Here is a 23,979-nt window from a genome sequence, read left to right on the forward strand (position 1 = left end):
GCGGAGCCACGCGCCAATCAGGCGCGATAAGGCCCCCTCGCGGAGATAACGAGCCCTGCGTGCGCCCGAGATTAGCGCCCGGCACTTGAGCTGTGGCCCGCTTGGCGAAAGCACGTGGGAAAACACGAAGGAGACGAGAGCTTTCCAATGTCGATCCGGACGAGCACCTGCGAGGGAGTCACGGTGAGACGAGCGTCACAATTGTAAAGTCGCCGGTTTCCACGTCTGGGAAGCGTAGTTTTATCGGAATTCTGTCGGGTGTATGATAGTGAGTGCACGTGGCATTGCCGTGCGGTAGATTTTCGGAGATTTCAAGTACGCGTGTCGCCTCCCGGAACGACCCTTATCGTCGGGATCATCCTACTGCGTCCGCCAAGGTCACAGCCTCGTCACTCGTTGTCGGTTTTTTGCCGCGGATCATATGTTGTGTCGAGTTCCGTACCGTAGTATTGTCGCGTATCGTGTCGTCTCAAGCGTCTGTAGCGTGTCAAGATATGCATGTCTATTAGGGCGTCGGCCCTCTGTGTCATAGCCATTAACGACAATTTATAATAGCAATTGGTAATTGTGCGTTTTCTGTCGTATCGAGACTGCGTAATGTCCAGTTTGCACGTATTCGAGCCTTCTCAGCATCTCAGCTGAGCGGCGTGAGGTCACGCCGTGTCCACGCTACCATCGTTACCGAATTCCCTAGTATTTTCGAGGCGACGAAGTCTTGTTCGTATAATTCGCGAGAGTATCCCCGTGTGGCGTGAGTTCGTGTCGCGATAATCTAACGAAGTTGATACATCTAGCGTAAAGCCTCGGAGCCTGCGTGAATCCGCTATCGCGCTCAAGTAGACCTTATCGTCTCGATTGTATCGCCAGATGTAAATGCAAGTCGAAGATGTATTTAATATATTTGTTACTTTTGCTATTGTTGATTCGTGTGTACTTTATTCTCGCCCCTATTCGCTCCTCCAAACGATTCGCTATCCTCGACCGCGAACCGCCCCCTCTGCCATTTCCGAGGCTGAGCTACCGGTTGAGAGTCCGTCGACATTCACAACTCATGAGAATATGGCATAAAGAAAATATCGCGTAATTTCGAGAGAGTGGCACGCTCGCTCGTGCCTGGCGCCCAACTATTGTTTATGATCGTGTGTCGCCCTTAAGAGCGGCCGCATGAAGACACATTTCTGTCACGTTTCGTTTAACGCCATCCGTCATCCGATCGTTTACGAAAATCTTAGCTGTGAGTGTGCGACGAAGTTGCGCCACGCTCGTAAGTGCGGTTGCAAACTTCGAAGAAAATTGACAGAATAGATTAAAATGAAACCCCTTGTAATATGATAAAAAATATATACTTACATATAATAAAAATATGGATGCTTTCCAATTACAATATCCCTAGACATTTTCATGTACACAGCGACACAAATTGCGTTCCAATTGTCCGTTATCATCGACACAACGCTACACATCTGTACTTAGTCGAGGGCTGTATAAGCTTTATAAGTTTTTAGTGACAATTACATGTTACTAACTGTGGCGGTTATAAATGAGGTTGGAAGACGTTGAGTGGCCGGCACTTTTACTTTTTTTTATTTAATAAAAAATAAAGGCGGAAAAAGCTACATTTAATTTAACTCTATCCGAAACAAATCTCAACCATGCACAGCGTACACATTCTGTTCCAATTGAATCGTGCACAATGATACACTTTGTGCATTCCTGTGTACGTTTGTGTTAAGATGTGTTAAGCAATTGAAAAGCATTCTATATGTACATATAATAATATACATATAATAAAAATATACATATAATAAATGCAACCCTCTGAGTTATTAAATACTAAACATAGCCTTCCCAAAAAACAGTAAACAAAACGAGAGAAAAAAAGAACAGAGAAAGAAGAGACATTTTCATTTTTTTTATCATTATTTATAATGATAAAATGATGAAACTAGAATTTTTTGAATTTATTATATAATGTAAAAAGAAATTGTCATATATTACTTTAGCTAAAATTCCTTAATATTTTCATTTTGTTATTCCTATCTCGTAACATCATTTTCTTTAGTTCATATATCCAATGTTTACTGTGTCAAAAGATAATGCATCATTTATCATCAGGTATAGGAGTATTACAATTTCCATGCCACAATTTGGTTTCCGAATGGCATTCTGAATAATTAGCAAATACATCTGTGTAACCACGATCACGCCACCATGTACAAAGTTGCCTATTCCAACCACAATCTATCATGTGAATTAGTTCTGGTCTTTCCATGCCTAGAAGCGTATAGAAATCTTGATCGCCTAAATGACCCTATAACAAAAGAAATAAGACATTAATTTTGTTACATTGATTGATCAATATGAGCAACAAAATGTCAAGTATATTCTACCATTTTATTCTATCCATTTTTAATCCACTTTTAATGATCCACTTATAATTTTATATAGGGTGTCTCGAAAATAGAGTAGGTACCGCATTGGGGAGTAGAAGGGATCAAAGGGAAACAAAAAAGTCTTATACCATTTTGAGAAGTTTGCTGTATTTTCGAATTAAAAAAGGAAACGTATAAGCCAATGTGCGGTGAAGCCGCGCCACGCGAATTCGTAGCACGGTCCGTCACTCGACAGTGGCGAGGAGAAAGATAGCACCGCCTGGCATGGCGGACCTATGTGTGCCACATTGCGCTTACACTATCTAAGAATGTTATTTTAACTGAAGTTTTCATTACATATTTCTTATCGTTATAAATCACATTGTTTAGCCGGATTAAATACGTTTTAACACAATTAGATTAAGCTGTGTAATTAATTAGAGCACTACGCAAAGTATATGCTGATCGTCCTTTTCGCTTGTTTTATTAAACGATGTTTCTATTTAATTATGCTTCGAGACACACTTCGTCGAAGCTATCGCGTTGTCTTATGCTATATTTTATCGGAGTGTTATTTTTTGACGTGTTAATACGTGTACACTTGAAGGTACAGTGTAAGCTCGCATAGATAGTCGCTACATTATAAAACCAGATGTATTATTTTTACATGTATATTTAAAAAATGACATATTTGTCTGAAGTCTTTTTTTTACATGTTTTTTGCTGTTATAAGTTTAATCGTATAAGTTTATAAGTTTAATCGTACACTGTTAGAAAAAACATTCTTAAACTTTATATTAAAAAGATGCTGGAATGACGGCCGAACTTGATCGAGGTCGATAAAATCGATTTTGTATCGTCCGCTTACGCCCTCTGGAGACTCAGGCTCTCATTACTTTCATGCGCTGTGAATGCTGTGAATACTCAGGTTTCCAGCTGTTTCTAGCCGCGCGTTATTTTCAATTGCTCGGTTTGTTCACATGTTATGTGTGAGCATTTAGACAAAACGCAGTCTGAAATATGATTGCGTTCTAAGTCACACTGTCAATACTAAAAATCTGTAATATATGTGACGTAAAATATAGATTTTACTGACAGTCGTAGTGGCATTTTTCGTTATGGTCCAATGCCATTTAGATTATATAATGTGTCAAAATGTGTCACATAAATACATATACTGCACATATATAACTACTTCATTTCTTTTTGCTAAAGAGGTAAGTCTACTAATATTGTCAGAATCTGTAACGTAAATTAAGAATTTTGAATACTGACAGTGTATGTACATCGATACAGGACTGTAGTAATGTCTTTCCCTGTTCAATGTCATTTTAGAGACGTAACATGTATTGTTAATACATAGATATTGCACATATGTCTAATTACGTGTGCGGCTACTCTATCTCTTTTTGTTACACGTAACAAAAAAGAGATGACGTAGCTACACACGTATATGGATATTAGAAATATATTTTATCAATGTGATACAAAAGAAGGGCAAAGAGCCAGTAATGTAGCAAAGAACTTTAATTTAAATTAACATTAAAAATTCATATAAACAATTACAATTAATAACAAACGTTTCGACTCCGATCGAGTCATTTTCAATGTAATCGTAATATTTCAACATCTAAACCAAAAATATGTACATGGTATTACAATACTATTATAATTTTTAATCCCGTATTCATCATTCCGTATAGTATGCTGCGAGCCATTTTTATCAAGAATCAAAGTAGTCATAAAAAAATTCTTATCAGTAAATGTGTTGAAAGTCCATTAATAAAAAGAGAGAAAAAAAACGCAAGTAGATGGTAGTTCATTTCGTAGTACAATATATTGGTTTTTTTATTATATAAATTTTTTTAAACAAATTTGCAAAAATAACGAACATCTAACTTTCACGAAGATAACGAAAATATATTTTATGTTTTGTAATGTGTGTACATCATTTTTTTATACTATAATGGCTTATTATAGAAGGTCTATTAGACGTAAAAAGAGATGAAATAGCTACATATGTATGTGCAATGTATTTATGTATTGACAATACATGTTACAATGGCGACAATCCTAAGTTAAAATGGCGTTGGGAACAAAGGAAGAAGTGTTATTACACATATATACAAGTATTGGGAGTGTGCATTAATTTTAAAGGATTTTCAAGAGATAGTACTATCGCAACGAGCCATATTGTTGCTACCTTCATGTCCAAAGTACCATCATGTGGTTTTAATTTTCAGTATATGTCATTTTGCCGAAATATAAACAACATTGCTTTTTTGAGCATTGAATATATCGAATTTTGTGCCAACAAAACGCAATTTACGGGAAGCTTTGCTTTTTTACTTCCATTTGAAGAAAAATGCTGCTGAAAGTCAACGAATGCTGTCGGAAGCTTATGGTAATTATATTCCATCGGTTTCAACATATGAGTACTGATTTCGACGCTACAAAAAAAGTAATTTTAATACAAAAGACAAGGAACGTCCAGGTCAGCCTTTGCGTCCAGGAAAAAATTTAAAGATGAGGAAGTGAAAGCTTTACTCGATCAAGACCTGAGTCAAATGCAAGAAGAACTTGCAGAATCATTAAATGTTGATCGATCAACGATTTCCAAACGTTTGAAGGACATTGGAATGATTCAAAAACAAGGAAATTGGGTGCTGTACGAGTTGAAGCCGAGGGACATCGAAAAACGCAAAACGAATTGTTGCTTCAAAGATACAAAAGAAAAAGTTTTTTACATCGTATCGTGACGAGTAATGAAAAATGGATACGTTACGATAATCCGAAAAGCAAAGATCATGGTGCAGGTCAGGCGAACCATCAACATCGACGGCAAAGCCAAATATTCATGGCGCTAAGCTTATGCTCTGTATTTGATGGAATAAACTATAGTGTATTATGAGTTGCTCCAACCCAACGAAACTATCACTAGGGAACGCTACCAACAATAAAATTGATGCAATTGAGCCGACCATTGAAGCAAAAACGGCCAGATTAGACACTGCGAAAAGACACGACAAAGTGATTTTTAAAGCACGACAACGTTCGGCCACATGTTGCGAAACATGATCAAGGAAACGTTAGAAGCGCTTAACTGAGATGTCCTATCACATCCACCATATTTTCCAGATATTGCTCTTTCCGATTATCATCTATGTCGATCGATGACTCGTGGCCTGTCTGAGCAGCGCTATTCTTATGAAGATACCAAAAAAATGAGTCGATTCATGGATAGCCTCAAAAGAAGTGTCGTTCTTTCTACATGGAATCTACCTATTACCAATAGGAAAGATGAAAAAAAGTAGTGGCTAGTGATGGACAATATTTTGAATGATCAATTTATAACTATTTTTTCATAATAAAGCCGTATTTTTACCAAAAAAATCTCTTAAAATTAATGCACATTCTCAATATTTCAAATACATGTTTGCATCCGAAGATATATTTATGTCACAGTGTTCACTTAGTAAAAATATACATATTGTAATTGCTTGCTGTTATATATAATAGTCAATGTATACATTGACCAATAAATGTATACATTTACTAAAATCCTTTGAATATGATATACTTATATACATTTCATAGACATACAGTATGAAAATTATGCATATGACTGTTGACCATGTATGTTATATATATGTATAGCACATATATATACGTATACATATAATATATACGTATACATATATATTATATAGGGTGTCCAAAAAGACCCTGGATTTATGCTGAACATAAAGATGACTATAACTAATCGTGAAGGAGTGTGAATTGAAAGAAACGTTTCAGACAAAAGTTGTAAGGTTTCAAAGAAGCTATTTACTGATATTCAGTTTGACCTTCAGTAACGTCTGCAAAGTCAGATCAAGATCACATCAATTTTTTTTAATGAAACATACTATTTTTATTATAAACTCTATTATTGTAAATTCTAATACACATTATTTGATATGTTGACTTATACTGGGATATAAATTCGAAAAGTTCTCGATCTAATACAGAAATGATCCCACAAATATCGAACTGCTATAATTTTAGAAAAGTTTGATTTTTCATAGGATTACCATTAAAATTTCAGACACATGTATTTTCAAATATTAGTTTCTTTGTTTCGGTCGTGTCAAGCAACTAGCTTTTGATTCCATCATGACAATGCATCCACTCACATTTTTTCAATTGCAGACGCAAAATTCTACAAATTGGTTCCGCAAGCATCGTATTTCACCAGATTTGATAATCGAAATGCCTCTGGAAGTAAATTAAAAATGGTCAGCCCACGATAAACGTCTCTGACATTTGTATATAACTAGCCAAAGTACGATTTATGGCTGTGGCATTTTGTTATAGCTCGCCAGCTCACGATTAACGCCTCTGGCAGTAAATTAAAAATAGTCAGCCCACGATGAACGCATCTGAGATTGGATCATAATTAGGCAAAGCACAATTTACGGTTATAACATTTAACTATATCACTTGTATGATAAATAAAAGTGATATTTTCACGAATGACGTAAAAATACTAACCTTTCCCATTCTGACTTTATAGGGTGCCTTTCAACAAGAGATACAGACAATTTTCTGCTATATAGTGTACATATATATATATATATATTTTGTGTGTGTATATATATATATATATATATAGTTTTGTGTCCACAAAATAGAAAAAATATAATAGCAGAAAATGTTTGTCTTCGGTAAGAGAAGGTTATGGATGTTTTCTAGCAAGCCACTCACTCAGTACAACACAGTGATTTTCTCATACTTGTACATTGGCGAACAACAAGATTGTAATGATGCACCGTGTCATCCCGCGTCACACTGTGTCTCTTGTTGGAAGATACCCTATAAAGTCAGAATAGGAAAGGTTAGTATTTTTACGTCATTCGTAAAAATATCACTTTTATATATATATATATATATATATATATATATACACACATATATATGGGTGTGTGTAGAACATTACTACACTACATTGAACTGACAATAATAATACTGCGCGGCAATACCATACTGTGAACGCGGGTTACAGCTGATTAACTCGTATAACGTATTGTTTTCTACAGTCACGCATGTATATATACACACATACATACAAAAAAATTTTCACTTTTTACGTTTTCGACCTAGGAAAAAAGATACATAATCGATACCATGGTCATGTTATCTTCTTCTTAGCGATTAATTAAGAAAAGGATTTCAGCATTCACCGTATCTGGATCGATGTTATTGCAAAAACTCTCTATTATCTTTAAAGTTCTATTATTGATGCGTCTTTTAAGTGCATTCTCCAAGTTTATTCCACTAAAAAAGATACAATAGACGACCAGCTATATGACGTGGTAAAATAAAATTCTATATTACAATTCTATATTACATTCTTTTCAGCACAAAAGCGTAATCAGTAGCTCTTTGAAAAAAAAACCGAATGTATCATAAAAATAATAAAGTAATATTTTAAAAGTACATTACATTCTGTAAAATGCATTTACTTATTAATATGATATTCAATCACCACTATTAAGAAAATAATTATGTAGAAAAGAAAATATTTTCATGATAATTTGATGGAAAGTATAGTCGCAGCTTGTTTCTTATACTGCGACGCTCCTGAGGTGCATGTCCGCGTGCGATTCAGCGGTTTGGTCATTGAGTATTGAGTGGATGTGAGGAAAAAGTAGGCAGCACTTCAGAAATCGACCCGAAATGTGCAATTAATTCCGAGCACACTGAAGTACATGTATAATTTCTATAGTTTTACAAAAATATATTTGGAATAATATGTTTATTAATAACGTTATTTATTTAAAAAAAGTATATGAAAAAAAGGAAAAAGCAGAATCAAGCGTAAGATCCTCAACATTCTGATCTCGCACGTAATGCCCGAGATCACGCTGGATTCTTATGGATCACCTCTACGAACGTGGTACATAAAGCGCACGGAAAGTTGTGAAAGTGAGATAATTAAGGCTCCTGACTATTCAGGCAAGAACTCTGCGTTGACGGTAGCGACACAGAAACAGTCAGACGGCAGTCTGGCGAAACCGGTAATCATACATTCAAGCACAAGCCCATGTACGTGTGGTCGCTTTCGGCGAGTGAATGAGACAGCGAGCTCCTTCTCAGACTAGTCGCTTGTTTCAAGTGACCGAAAATGCTTTCTCGGCAATCTCGACTGCTCGGCAGCTCCCGGCATTAATAAGAAGCGAGGAGCATTCTAAATAACATATAAATTTTAATAAATTGCAATAATAGTATTAATCCATCTCATTAATCCAAAATAGAATAAATCATGTTAAAACGCAACAGTTTGGGATATATTTAGTTGTTTACGATTTTTTATGCGCATATCTCCTTCATAAATTCGAGTAGCAAGAATAGTAGTTGTTTACGATTTTTTATGCGCATATCTCCTTCATAAATTCGAGTAGCAAGAATAGTTCAGAAGTAGAATTTTACCGGAAAAAATTATAAACCAGCATTTTTCTTCAGGAAAATCTTCGAAAGAAAAGAAATGCGTATGTTTGAGATTCGAAACTTGTGAAAAAAATATGCGAAAAAATCAAATAGTTGCAAAAAGCATTTTTCGCTTATAAAACGAAAGATATTGATTGTATGAAAAAAAGTTCCATATGAAAAGTGTAGGTATTCAAAATACCTACAAAATGAGATGTGGAACATTAAAATCGATCTATTAATTAAGTAGAAAAAAAATTTAAAAACACCATAAAAGGTCTTTATTTCACTCGCTCTCTTCATTGAGATTTAAACGTAAAGCGTCTTTGAAATTCTCGTAAAATGTAGGGCTCGTAATGACAAACAAATCTAGCCCTGAACGAGCCTGAAATGTTCATTAGTTTTTGCAAAAAGCTATTTGTTTTACTAAAAACCTGTCTGCGGAAATTTCATTTCTTCATTTCATTTCTTCATCTTTGAGGAGTCGCACAGCAATTTATAGGGGTGATTTTTCTTCTTCAAGAATTGCACTATCACGAACACTTAATAACAAAATGATTTTTTGCAGTTAAACTATTATAAAACGACTTTCAAAAATGAATATCTTTTTCCGTATAAAAAAATGGAAATAATTTCATTAATATGCATCATATCAAATAGCCGTATGAAGCATTCGAAATCTGTCATTTTCCTACGAATTTAAAAAAAAAGATTACTCTTCGATTATCAGGAGCCGAGATAACAATTTTTTTTTTCAAAAAATCACTGTAAAATCTTGTTTTTAAGATTAAGAGTTCCGTCTTGGCATCAATTTGTCAAAAAAGAATTGAATTTGCTGTTTAAAAAATCTCGAATTGTAACCATGAAATTTTTAGTTTAGAAAATTTTTTTTTTTTGAATTTTTACATTTTCGGTTATATTTTTATTTTACAGTTTTATTATTAAAAATTCACGTTTAAGTATGGAACGCATGTCTGGTTAACAAATTTAAGTCACATTAGCTATGTTTCTTTATTTAATATGCTATAAAAAGTCTCCAATTGGACAATTAAATGTACGGAATTATCAAGTAAAATTATTTTTGTGAATTTAATTGTAGATACAAATATGACATATATAAACAAATAATTAATAAGTAATTTGCTAAATATTAGCGTAACTGTTAAAGATATAACACTAATTTCCAAATATAAAAGTAAATTATAAGTAAGTGTTACATGAAAAATATTTTGCAACTATTGTATATTCAACAGTTACACTAACATTTGGCAAATTATTTATTATTTGTTTACATGTGTCATATTTGCATCTGCAATTAAATTCATAAAAATAATTTTGTACTGGTAATTCCGTACATTTAATTGGATACTTTTTACGGCAAGTTAAATAAAGAAACATAGCTAATGTGACTTAAATTTGTTAATCAGACATGCACTCCATACTTAAACGTAATTTTTTAATAATAAACCGAAAAAATAAAAATTCAAGAAACAAAAAATTAAAAATTTCATGATTACAATTACTTGATTACTTTGCGAAACATTTAAGCTACGTGTTTATATCTCGAACTATCTCAGATTAAAAAAAAATCAGGTTTCCACGTCAATTTATTGCTGAGAAAATATAAATTTAGCAAATTTTAACACACGAAATCAAATATGCGCGAATCGCCGAGCGGATCAATCTACCCCACTCGACTGCGCGCCGGCTTCCCTCCAGGGTTGTTTAAAACTTTTTTTTAAACAAATGTTTAAAACGTATTTTAAACATCAGATTAAATGAAACATGTTTTTTTTAAAACAATTTAAAACAAATATTTAAAATGTTATTTTTTTTAAATGTGTTTTTAATACTATTTAGTAGAAAGGTGATACTTCAGTTACATTTTACACGATAACTCGGTTTACTAGGTTAATAATAAATATTTAAATTTAAAACTTAACAATTACATTCATTAAAATGTTGTTGAATTGATTCTGGACTCGAAATTACGAATATTTATTACTTAGGACATTATTAATATAAATGTAACAATATTGCATAATAGCGAATCGAAGAGAAACATGGATGATAATGTGGCCTTCCATAAAAATAGTCTTAAAAAGTTAGTTTTGTTTAGAAAACAGCAGTTTGGTTATAAAATTAACAAAAAAGTAGAGTGTATTGCAGAATATATGCATGTATACAAATGTATATATATATATATACATACATATATAACTTTAAGTATACAAAATATTTGAAAAATAATGATAAATCTTTCGCATAGGGGCACAATGGACTAAACTGAGAAGAAAAATCCTCTATCATTTTCGCAATAATTAACAAGGTATTAATTGATAAATATTGCCGAAAATTGATCTTTAATAATTTTTTTACTCGAACTTCAATTTTACTACTATCAACTTTACAGAAAAACTGCAAGAAATAATTGTTAATTTTCTTTTCATAGAGTTCTAAGAATTTTTTCAGAATTTTTTCAGTTTTTAATACCGTATTTTCTTATATTGGTAAAAATGAGAAAATGTACTAAAAAGTCAATAAAAAATTCTGAAAAAATTCGTGGAGTTCTATGAGAAGAAAATAAACAATTTTTATCTTTTGCAGTTTTTCTGTAAAGTTGATAGTATTTGAGTAAAAATTACTGAAGGCTAATTTTCGTCAATTTTTAGCAATTAATAGTTTGTAAACTATTACGAAAATTGCAAAATAGTATAATAGAATACTTTTCTCCTCAGTTGAATTTATTCTGCCCTATGCGAAGATTTATCATTATTTTTCAAACATCCTGTATATAAGCAGCTCAGTAGCCTATCAAAATCTAAAGTAACGTAAATTATAGATTAATATTAAAACTACAATTAGTTCAAGGAATAATTATTTTGAAATAAAAATCTCAAAAAAGAAACCGTGAGTAATCAATACGCGTAAAGGACCACATTAACAAAATACCATTGTTAAATTTGCATAACTTAAAAGAAAAAACTATTATAAGACAGTCAAATAAAATGTTAAATAGCAAACAACACATTCAAATATACATATATTTATGTGATAATACGCTCAAATTTTAAAAAAATGAGGAAGCAGGTGTAATTAAATACTAAAATGTACCTCAGAAATTTACGTTTCAAAATACTTGAAAGTAAAAATACGTTTTAATAAAATATAATAAATATATGTTTAAAAGGTGTTTTTTTGTTTTAAACGCGATTTTTTTCTAAAGCTGTTTAAAACATATATAAAACATTAAAAACATGTTTTAAATAAAAAAAAATTGAATTTTTTTTTTTTAATTTTTTTATCAATCCTGCTACCCTCACTCCTCCCGGCGCACTGCCTCGCTTGCGTTCTTCAATTTTTTAATAGTTTTAAACAAACTTTTTTGGCAGCAAAAAATTCGAGTTTTTCAACAGCAAAAATTCAATTCTTCCTTGACAATTGGTACCAAGATTGGTGCCAGACCGAACTCTTAATCTTAAAAATTAGAGCCACAGTGAGTTTTTGAAAAAAAATTATTATTTCGGCTCCTAATGATCGGAAGGTAATACTTTTTTTTTAAATTCGTAGAAAAATGTCAAATTTTGAATGCTTGACTATTTGATATGATGCATATTAACGAAATTATTTCCGTTTTTTTATAAGGAAAAAAACCCACTTTTTAAAGTTTTATAATAGTTTAACTGCAAAAAAATCGTTTTGTTATTAAGTGAACGTGATAGTGCAACTCTTGAAGAAGCAAAATCCCTGTAAATTGCTGTGCGACTGTTCAAAGATGAAGAAATTAAGTTTTCTGCAGACAGGTTTTTAGCGAACAAATGGCTTTTTGCAAAAATTAATAAACATTTTCAAGCTTGCTCAGGGCTAGATTTATTCGTCATTACTTCATCATTTTTTTTTCTACTGAACTATTGTAATAGATCGATCTTAATGTTCCACGTCTCATTTTATAGTTATTTCGAATACGTACATTTTTTTATACCGATTTTTTTTCATATAATCAATATCTTTCGTTTTATAAGTAAAAAACGCTTTTTGCAACTATTCGATTTTTTGTCGCATATTTTCTTCACAAGTCTCGAGTTTCGAACATACGCATTTCTTTTCTGATGGTCTTTTGAGACTTTCTTTTTTGAAAAAAAATGCTGATTTATAATTTTTTTTAAAATTCTACTTCTATTGAACTATTCTTGCTACTTGAGTTTATGAAGGAGAGGTATATTATATAATGCATATGAAAAATCGTAAAAATAATTAAATAAACAATTAAATATCTCGTAAACTGTTTTAACATGATTTATACTATTCTGGATTAATGAGAGAGGTACACTTTATTCCTACAATTGATTAAAACTTATATGTTGTTTAGAATATACCCCCCGCCTCTTATTGGTGCCCAGGGCCGCCGAGCGGCCGAGATTGCCGAGAAAGCATTTTCGGTCGCTTGAAACAAGTGATTAGTGAGGAGCTCGCTGTCTCGTTCACTCTCGGCGCGCTGCAGACGAGCACACGGATATGGGCTCGTGCTTATTTATGTGTTACAACGCCGCATCACGATAAACCGATATAGCCGAACTTATAGGCGTGGAAAAATGATTTTCAACGAAATTTACAATATGTTGCATGCCATTTCATTATTATTTGTTTAATTGTAAAAATGTGACTTGTCTCGTACTTATCGAAGTCGTAATTATCGATGAAAGTTATCTTGGAATTTTATACGTAAGAGCATATATTTTACTCGTTTCAACAGCTGTCGAATCATGTGTTTCTGTCCGAATATAGACTCACCTTACGTGCCTTTTACGACCATTTACTGACTATCAAGGGAGGAAAAGACAGTTTTCATCGATTTTTACAAATGTTTTAAAGTAATCTCGTCATTCGTTTCATCCAAATTGTCTTTATTTAAAAATGGCACGTAACATAAATTAACGTGTCATTCCTCGCTTCTGACGTCACGATTCCAACATGGTCGCCGCGACTAATTAGGAGTTGTAAGTCGAAGATAATTGACAGGAACATAAACGTTTACTTTAGTGGTAAAACAGGAAGCTCCAGCGTCCTTTTAATCTTTAATTGTATTCATTTAGTGAATAAAATTTAAATTTTCTGTAACTGAAAAGATTATTTAGATGTTAATGAGATTTATATTTGTAATAACTAAAAAATTAAGTGTATTGAAAAAACACTAATTAAAAATTAAATATATTCGTTTATTTCCATTAAATTGTCCATTAAATTTAATGCCCATGTTTATTGTACATATAATATATGGTACATTTAAAAAATCTGTAGCTTAGATTTCATTCACATCATTTATTATTTTTCAATTATACATTTTTTACATTTCATTAAAACGTTTATTAATTTTTTATTTAATTTTTATTAATTAATTCATAAATTTTTTATTTCATTTTTTATTAATCAGTTCCTTACATTTCCACAGATTCCTTACAATTCTTAAATTAATTTTTATAATTCATTAATGCACATGTTGATTACATTTAAGATTACTCAATTTTCAATTATATTATATTATTCATTATTTTTCAGTTACTGTATAACCACAAGCTTTAACCGTTACACTAAAAATTTGTGATAGTGACATAAATCCAACAAATACCAAATGTAAATAGAATATAACGTGGAAATAACAAATAATGTAACAGATATTAAACCCTATTTATATTATAATTATATAACTTTATTTTATATTGTTGCGCAGCCGATTCACGAAGTCGCTCTCGCGGAAGCGCACACGCACTCCCGAATCGCCGAAATAAATAACACAAGTATTATGAAAGATGAACAAGATTATTAATTCAGAATGCAGAACAGAGAACACCGCAAAAGATATGAGATGAAACAGATCGTGAGATACGTCCGAACACGCAGAGTTCACATTCAAATCTATCTTGTTAAACAATTGACTTGCTGGTCTCGGCAACGCACTCGCTTGTATATGCCAGGGATGTCGACATGGGCATAACACTGCCCTCCCTCTCGGAAATTGTCGTCCTAACAATCGTGATTTCTTGAAGAACGTCGGCTTCCCGTAGCCACCCTGAACAAAAAAAAGATATCACATCCTACCCGCTTAGAAGTTGCAGCGTAAACAGTGTTCGCTTGGAATATCCATCGTTTATAATTCGAATCCAGTTCTTAATTTGCGATTTTCTAATAAACTAATTGCGTCATCAAACTACGGTTTGCGGCACAAGTTAGTACAAGCCTAGCACAATCTAGCACAACTTTGATTTTTTTGTTTTAACAAAATGACAGTGTTGGGCATTAAAAATGGTTTTTTTTGCTTCATTTTTTGAAATATCAAAATGTGATTTGCAGCACAACGTAGCACAAACCTAGTATAATCTAGCACAATTTTGATTTTTTTTGTTTTTCAAAATGGTGATGTTAACTTCACAAACATGGGTAACTATAAAGATCACATTAAAAAATTAGGTAGAAAAGATAAGAGCTGATGACAAGAAAAATATGAGGTTTATAATATATGAGTGAGAGGATGTGCAGGAACGATTTCAGGAGGAGATGGAGAAAAATTAATTAGAAAAAGTTGTAATGAATTATATAAGATAGATTTTTAGTTTGGATTTTTACACTCTTATGATAAACTCAAAGTAGGGTGAGGAATATGAGCAAGGAGACTTAAAAAATAAAATTAGGGAGGGTTGGAAATTTGATGAGCACGTGTTGAGAAGAAAAGAGGAGAAGCGATTGGAGGGATTTATGTGGACAGGAAAAAATGAGGTATTACAATAGAAATGGGTAGGATATATAATAGAAGCAACAAAAGTGATATACGAGGAGGAAGATTTTGAAGATCAGTTAATAAATAAGGAGAGAGATGCAAAGATTGTAAAATTTATAAGGCAAGGTACAACGAGAGATATAAGGAACTGGAGGTAAAAAAACGTAGAACACATTTGAGGAAAAAGAACTTAGGAGAATGGAAAAGAGAAGATGAGATGAAAGCTTGTTTAAATTAATGTGGGAATTTGGAGAAAGGCAATAAATATTGGGTGGGAAGCATAGGAAAAATTATATATTCTGTGGTAGGAGAAAAGATAATTTACAGCACTATGTTGAGAAATGTTCGGAAATAAGAGAAAGGTTTATTAAATTAGAAAACGAAAATGAAAGAATCTTAAGAAGGTAGTATGAAGAGGATTTAGATAAGGTAAAAAGGGAAATAATAAGAACATTATGGAAAGAAAGGGATGAAGCTGAAGGAAGAAGAAAGGATTCAAGTTGAAGAGAGAAAATATAGAGGAAATGTAAGGCTAAAACTAATGATGCAATTTAGAAAATGGTGAAAATAAGCAAAGAGAAATAATGAGTGATTAGAGTAAATAGGCAATAATAATAGGCTATGATAGAGCTGTGATATAGATATTAGAGATAATGTATATTTAGTGGATTAGAGTCTATAATATTAATAGTAGTATTTGAATTAGATATAGGATAAAAGTAAAAAGAAATGAAGTATGTTAAGAATCGAAGTCAAAGGGTTTAATTAGAGACAATAAGATAGTAAAAGAGTGACTATTTAATAATTACACAATAATACATATGTGATAGCATGCGGATGAGGTATGAAAGTGTGAATGAATTAAGTTTTTATATGTAAACCAAGTCCCCTTTTTGGCTGTATATGCTGAAGTGTAATAAATTCTACTCTGCAGTTAGCAACGAAAGCACAAATATTGTACTAATTTCATTTAATAATAAATCAGTTTTTTTACGAAACATTTCCAACAATTTTGGTCCTTTTTCCAATAATTTTGGTCTTTCAAACCGATAAATAGAGCATATCTCGAATGAGTGAGAATTTTGTGAGTGAAACCTAATCGAGAAAGGATAGTTTATCGAGTTATGTGCAATAAGCGGCAATGGACGACATGATCAAATTAAGGAAGCAACAAAGTTACATCAAAGGCAAGCTAACCAAAATCGAACAAGCACTAAGCAGTTTCAGAACCAAGCAGCGGTTACGGTCGAGGACGCTGAGGTTCGGTTAGAAAAATTAGATCAAATAACATTTTCAAGCAAGTTTCAAGAAGCACAGCAATAAATTATTAAGAACATCGAGGAGAACATCAGTGGCCGACATTACGACATTATATTGAGGCCGAGCTTAACGAAAGGAACATCGCAGTTAGAGTAGTACTATGGCGAATCATAAATACATCAAGGAACGCTCACATCGACGATAGACCGATTGAAAATGATAGTGTGCTCATGCAACTTCTACAGAGGTAAATGATGATGATGGAAAGATATCAGACGAATGGCGCAAAACGCCGGCGCTTTCTTGTACGCTAAGGAAACGTAAGATGACGGACCGCTAGGGACTTTACTACGAATGCATACTGGGATACTGCAACGTTTGTCTGATGGATCTACGGATAGCGCTATTGAAAGTCGAGTAAAGTTACCGACGATTAAATTATCATCGTTCAATGAAAAGATCGAAGCAGAAAGAAATCTGAGAGAGGACATGACGGCCCAAAACTTGTAACCGCAAAATGCTGCCGCGTACTACTGTTCTCTGACAAAGTGGATGTAAACTACATAGCAACGTCCACTTTTCTTAGGGTACATTGTCCATTTTTCAAGACTGGATAATCGATATTTGGTTCATATAATCATGCTATATGTAGCACGATTATATGTTTGCATTTAGTGGATCACGTCAACAAATATACAAGAAGAGGTTAGAGGCACCGATTCATAGGGCAATCTTTTATTATACATGATGGAAAGTAAATTGGATCGAGCAATATTACGCGCTTGAGAAAAAAGAACTGATGACTCAATGTCATAATTAAGATGACACCCACTCAAATTTCCAATTTTGATAAGCTAATGGAATTTTTGATACAACGATGCCATACGTTGGAGCGCATGGGCAGCAACAAAAGTATTACACAAGATCAATCTCGTTCACACGGTAAGAACAATCACGCAAAGAATACGACTGACAGAGTCAGTCTTTCTGGCAAGCATGGCGACTGCCGGCACATGCTTCTTATGCGATGAAGCACATTCCTTGCACATTCCTATCATTGCACCAAATTTCTCGCATTGACAGCGTCTCAAGAAAACTCGGAAACTTTGCATAAATTGCTCGAAGAGCGATTATTTTGCCAAAAGCTGTAAACATGATTCAGCTGAGAGTGCGCAGGTAAGCATAATACCTTACTACATCAGCCTACGATGATGAAGCAACCCAAGGAAGTGGAAGCATCGAAATTTTCAACCCCCAATGGCGAGGCAGCATGTCACTCATCCAACATGGGCAAAATAATATATTCATGGCTACCGCGATAATGAACGCTTCAAATTAAAGTTTCAGTGTTCCGATTCGAGTGCTATTAGACAGTGGTAGCGAGTGGTAGCTAACTTTGTAACTCAGAATGTGTGTAATAAGTAGGATTAAAGCGTAGCGCAACATCAGAACTTGTTTCTGGCGTGAATGTCAAGTGCATCAGATTATGAATGTCATTATCAAATCTAAACGCTCTAATTTTCAGATTAACGCGCAATGCCTAATCATCCCAAGAATAACCCGAGGTTTATCCTCAAGAGAAATAGATAAAACGAACTTGCATATTCCTTCCAATTCATATTTTGCCGATCCCGAGTTTAATAAGCATAAAGTGACATGCTATTAGGAGCCAAGTTTTTTTTTTCGAATTATTAGAAATCGGAAAAATGGAGTTAGGCAAAAATAACTCTCTTTTGCAGAATACTAAGTTTGAAGTTTGGATGATAGCAGATCTGATCTCTAGAAACGAAGTAAACGATAACAATACTATGCGAACAATAAACACGCTACATTGTTCATCGAAAATCGCCATAAAATTCTCTTATAATCTCTATCGTATTCACGGATTAGTATCTGCCTGTACATTTTCTCCAGATCGTCAGTAATCGCGATATTGTAAAAATGAAATCTCTATAGTATTTGTATTAGATTGTCTTGCAATGTAGGACCCGTCATTAGTCGGTAACAGCGATTTGAATAAAATTTTAACACAGTTTTGGGAGTTAGGAAACGTTATGAGTAATTCTAAAGGTACGTGATCAACTGACTGAAGAAATAATATGCGAGAAAATATATACAGATACAACAACGCAAAATGAGCAGAGCCGATTTATAGTAGGTTTATCGATTAAACCTACAACATTATTGATGAAACAAGAAATTCAATGTTTAAATCAAATCGAGCAGCGTTTCAAAATTGACAAATCATATTACGAGCGTTATTTACAATTCATGCGCGAATACTTAGATTTGCAGTACATGTCTCTAGTCAAATCTTGCAATGCGGGTGATCAAAAGCGTGTTATTTACTTATTCTATCGTGGAGTGATTAAAGAAACAAGCTTTATTATCAAGTTGCGAATAATATTTGATGCCTCCAGTAAAAACAGCATAGGCGTTTCATTAAATGACATACTAATGACGGGTCCTACATTGCAAGACAATCTAATACAAATACTATAGAGATTTCATTTTTACAATATCGCGATTACTGACGATCTGGAGAAAATGTACAGGCAGATACTAATCCGTGAATATGATAGAGATTATAAGAGAATTTTATGGCGATTTTCGACGAATGAATCGATTCAAGGATATAGATTAAATACGATAACATATGGTCAGGCGAGCGCATCACATTTAGTCATCCAAAGTGTATAATAACTAGCGAAAGAAGATAAGAATACTTTTCCATTGGCAGCAAAATGCATGTTAAACGATACATATGTGGACAATATTATTAGCGGAGTTATAGAATAGAGTTTAGGTGAAGTCAAGGAATTGCAGCATCAATTAACCGAATTGATGGGTAAGGGAGGCTTTAAGATTCACAAGTGGTACTCTAATGTTACAGAAATATTGCAGAACTTGAGCGATCAAGAGAACGCAATAAAATTGGATCTGAAGTTCAATGATACGGCAAGGACGATTTGGATTAGTTTGGGAACCGACCACTGACGTCTCTTTGTATTCACGATAAAATTTTCTAGCACTGTCCGCTCCAAAAGAGAACTCCTTCTGATATTAAAAAATTGTTTGATCCGTTAGGTCTTTTAGATCCTATCATAATCTTGGCGAATCAACTAATGCAAACGGTCTGGAAGGAAGCGATCGAATGAGATTCGGAGCTACCCTATTAATATCATAAGCAGAAGCTTACAAGGGAGCTATCCAATTCCACTATTCTCCGCGTATCTTGCAATATTTCTAAATCTTCTTCAGTCAGTTTGATTTTATATAAATTTTGTGACGCTTCTCAAGATGCTTAGAGAGCCTGCATTTATGTCAAAGCATACGATGAGAGGAAACAGACAGCGCAATTATTACGTTCAAAGTCACATGTTGCGCCAATTAAAACTACTTCAATGCCACGCTTAGAACTACATATTAGCACACTACTTCTACCTCGTTTAATAGAAGGTAAGACAAGCCTGCAACTTCGAATTCTACAAGTTTCTTGCATTCACACACAGATTCCACTGTGATCTTACATTGGATAAAGGGTGACGCATCACGATGGAAATCATTTGTCGCCCATCGCGTTTCGGAAATTACCAACGTTCTTCCTGCCGAGGCGTAATCGCGTTAGGAGCGAAGACAATCCTGCGGATTTATTTTCAAGAGGTGCATTTCCTAATGTTCTTCAAAAGCATGTGTAGTGCAGTATGGTGGTCCATCATGTCTCTCCAATGATTCAATAGAATTACGACAGCAAACAGATTTGTCTAAGGCATCAGTTCACAAGCTGAAGGAAATCCAAAGCGAAGAAATAAATCTTAAAACTTCATGTCATATCACAATACAAGATTCCATTTTTCGTAATTTGTATTCTCGAATCTATTCAAAATAGATTAGAAAGAATATTGGCGTACGTTCTCCGCTTCATCATTAATTGCGGAAATAAACACAAAAGACTAGTCGACCGTACCAGCACAGAAATTGAGATTGCGAGGTCGTACTTAATCAGGAATACACAAGTGGAAGCCTTTTAGAAGATTTCGTATCTTCATTTTTTTCTACGCCAATCAAAAAACTTGAAGACATCTAGCAAATTGCTAACTTTGCATCCCCTCTTGGATGATAAGGACTTAGAGTGAAAGATCGTTTATGCCAGGCATCTTTGGCTTTCAATCAGAGACATCCTATTCCGCTGTCCATGCATCATCAATTAACTAGATTACTAATCGAACATAAGCGTCTACTTCATTCTGGTTCGCACTTCTCGCAGCTATTCGTTAGAAATATTGCCCTACGTGGCAAGGACATAGTTTGCAAAGTTTATCACTCCTACGTACGATACTTTCGCAAGAACCCTGATGCAACTGATGGGCAATTTACCCGCGAACCGCATTACACTTATGCTCCTTTCTTCACGTGTGGATTTTGCAGGTTTCATTACCGCATTATAAAGCAAAGGATGAAAACGCAAAACCAATAAGAGCTATATCGCCTTATTCATCTGTTTCGCAACAGGCGGTTCACTGGAGGTTGGTGAAGTTAGTGATTTAAGTTCCGAAGCGTTTATAGCAACTTTAAAACGTTTTATAGGTAGATAAGATTGTAGAGAATCTACAACGACAATGCTACCAATTTCAAAGGAACTCAAGAATTAGCCGAGATGTATAGATTTGCGCAGCAAAGGATCACTTCAAAGCCAGTTGACTATGAAGGGAGTACATGAATCTTCATTCCACCATATTCCCTTCATAATCCGTGGATTATGGGAAGCCAGGGTAAAGTCTTGCAAAAATCTGCTAAGAACCGCAATGAGCAATGCCTTATTCACTTTTGAAGAATCAAAAGTGCAAATAGAGGCCTGCCTAAACTCGCGCCCCTTACATGCCTTGTCTAATGATCCATTCGATTTAGAACCTCTTATTAACATATTATTATATATTGGACATTTCTTTACTGGAGGACCCATTACATACTTACCTGAAACTGATTTCCAAGATATAAATCTCCATCGATTAAGCCGTTGGCAATTAGTACAACGTACTTTATAAGTACACCGTACTTTATACTTGCCTCCATATCAATGGAAATTAGAATCGTTGAATTGCATTGCAGGCATGATAATCACGTCCGTTTCAATTAAAACGTCTAACGGTGTGACAAAACGCGCTATTAATAAGTTATGCAAGTTGCCCATCAACGAAAATGAGGAAGATTACTTATAATCTAGGTGAGCGATATTTCATTTTATATGTAAATCATCGTGTTTTATCTTCTTTCCCCTTTCCTTTCCCTTTTTTTTTGGTTACTACTTAATTTATCTAAGCTCCTCTGTAAGCATTTCCGCGCGTGCATTGTGATGCATTCTAGAGTCCTTATAAGAGAGTCGCGTCAATCTTGTCAAAATTTTCATTGGCTTTGAAGTAAAATGGCGGAATCAATCATCGATGCTATTATATCTTCATTTTGAGTATCGTGAACGCGGTAATTTAGATTTTAGAAATTGTGAGAGTTTATGTTAAATTACAAAATACTGACAAAAGTAGATCAGTTTTTTTATAGCTGAACTAGTTTTACACTTTTGAAAACTGAAATAGTAATGATACGAAACAGTAATGAAATAACACTTTCATTTAACGATACTTTTATTTTACAATAAAATGTCTTGCCATCGTCAATCTGCTATATACTTATATTATAATTTTAAATGCCTTTTTTGATAATATGTTTTAATTATGTTTTAGTAATATTTTCTACGAAGAAGACATTAAAATTATATGATTGATGACAAAGTTAGAATGTTATTTTCGATGCTTTCTTACCACATAATATTTGTACATTTTATACATTTTTAATTCGAAATCTTTATAATAATGTTAATTATAATAATGTTAATGTAATAGGCTTACCTATATATAATTTTGATACATTTAAAATAATTTCATCACTTTATTAATCAAAGCTTCCACCATAACTCTACGCTCTACGTAGTAGAGAGTCTAGAAATCTAATAGAATCCCTTTTAGACACCATTACTTCACATTGACGCAACTCTCTTATAAGGACTCTAATGCATTCGTATGCAGCTGCGATTTTTCATTTTTCTTATTCTATGACTACGCCATAAAGCCCGATCTACATAAGACGCAGAAAAATTGCAAGCAAGCTTGTTGCGTCAGCCAATCCGATGCCTTAATTTTTAAAGTGATGCTTCGAGATTGGCTGATGCAAGAAGTTTACGACCTGCGACTCGCGTTTTGCATCTTATGTAAATCGAATTTAAGGCGAATGCGCGCGCGTATCTTAAGTTAATCAGTTAGCTACAAACTATAATACGAAAATACAAATAATATTGAACTTAATTCGGTTTAACAACAAACCAGTTTTTTACGAAACATTTTCAAACAGGGTGTTAGAAATTTTTCAATCAGACATACAAAAAATCACGATAACTCTTAAACTTGATTCTAATGCTTCAGGCGTTACTAACTTTCGTTAAAACTCGTGGGGTGCTACCCAAAACTGTCGATAGAATTGTCGGAACTTCAAAAACATTTTCACCCATCAGGTGTTAGAAAATTTTCGATCCGACATACAAAAAATCACGATATATCTTAATAACTTTCGTTAGAACTCGTGGGATGCTATCTAGAACTATCGACAGATTTGGAAGACAGAACTTTTAAGAAACATTCACTCCTCGGATATTAGAAAATTTTCAACAACCGAGGGATTCTGGCAATTCTATCGACAGTTCTGGATAATATCCCACGAATTCTAACCAAAGTTACGCTCGAAGAACCAACAGTTTAAGAGATATGGCGATTTTTTTGAATGTCTGATTTCTCATATCTGAGGAACAAGAAATTTTTGAACGTCAGTTTTTGATGACAGTTTTGGATAGCACCTCTAGAGTACTATCAAAAGTTATTATCATTTAAAGCGGTAGGACTAATGATTTAGAAGATATCACGATTTTTTTTTCTTTTGTGAAATTGGCACTCCAAATTTTTAATTTTCGATTTTTGTATTAATTAGCCGGGATTTTTCATTTTGGACAGAAACTCGAGAACTCTTCGGGCTGCATTCGGAACTGACAAAAATTTCATTTTT

General features: G+C 33.6%; 1 protein-coding gene and 1 long non-coding RNA gene across 11 annotated transcripts in view; one reads left to right on the top strand and one right to left on the bottom strand.

Annotated features, from left to right (window-relative positions):
* Nucleotides 1–1,561: 1,561 nt before the first annotated feature.
* The window catches only part of Xxylt (Xyloside xylosyltransferase), a 39,150-nt gene continuing 16,732 nt past the window's right edge, over nt 1,562–23,979 (bottom strand). For 3 of the 10 annotated variants that reach the window (XM_087407555.1, XM_087407554.1, XM_087407552.1), the window contains one exon: nt 13,992–14,907. In XM_087407555.1, the coding sequence (XP_087263681.1) occupies nt 14,548–14,907 (360 nt within the window). In that variant the 3' untranslated portion in view covers nt 13,992–14,547. Of the gene's footprint in view, nt 2,312–2,523; nt 6,630–13,727; nt 13,959–13,990; nt 14,908–23,979 lie in introns of those variants that run through there. The other 7 variants (XM_087407556.1, XM_087407557.1, XM_087407558.1 and 4 more) reach the window with 6 other exon arrangements.
* LOC147908985 (uncharacterized) lies at nt 3,246–8,219 on the top strand. The gene is made up of 2 exons (XR_015545581.1): nt 3,246–6,179; nt 6,564–8,219. It is a non-coding gene; the product is annotated as an uncharacterized LOC147908985 (long non-coding RNA).

This window comes from Acromyrmex echinatior, chromosome 7 (genome assembly GCF_024713525.1).
Source record: "Acromyrmex echinatior isolate Ae372 chromosome 7, ASM2471352v2, whole genome shotgun sequence".
Lineage (NCBI taxonomy): Eukaryota > Metazoa > Arthropoda > Insecta > Hymenoptera > Formicidae > Acromyrmex > Acromyrmex echinatior.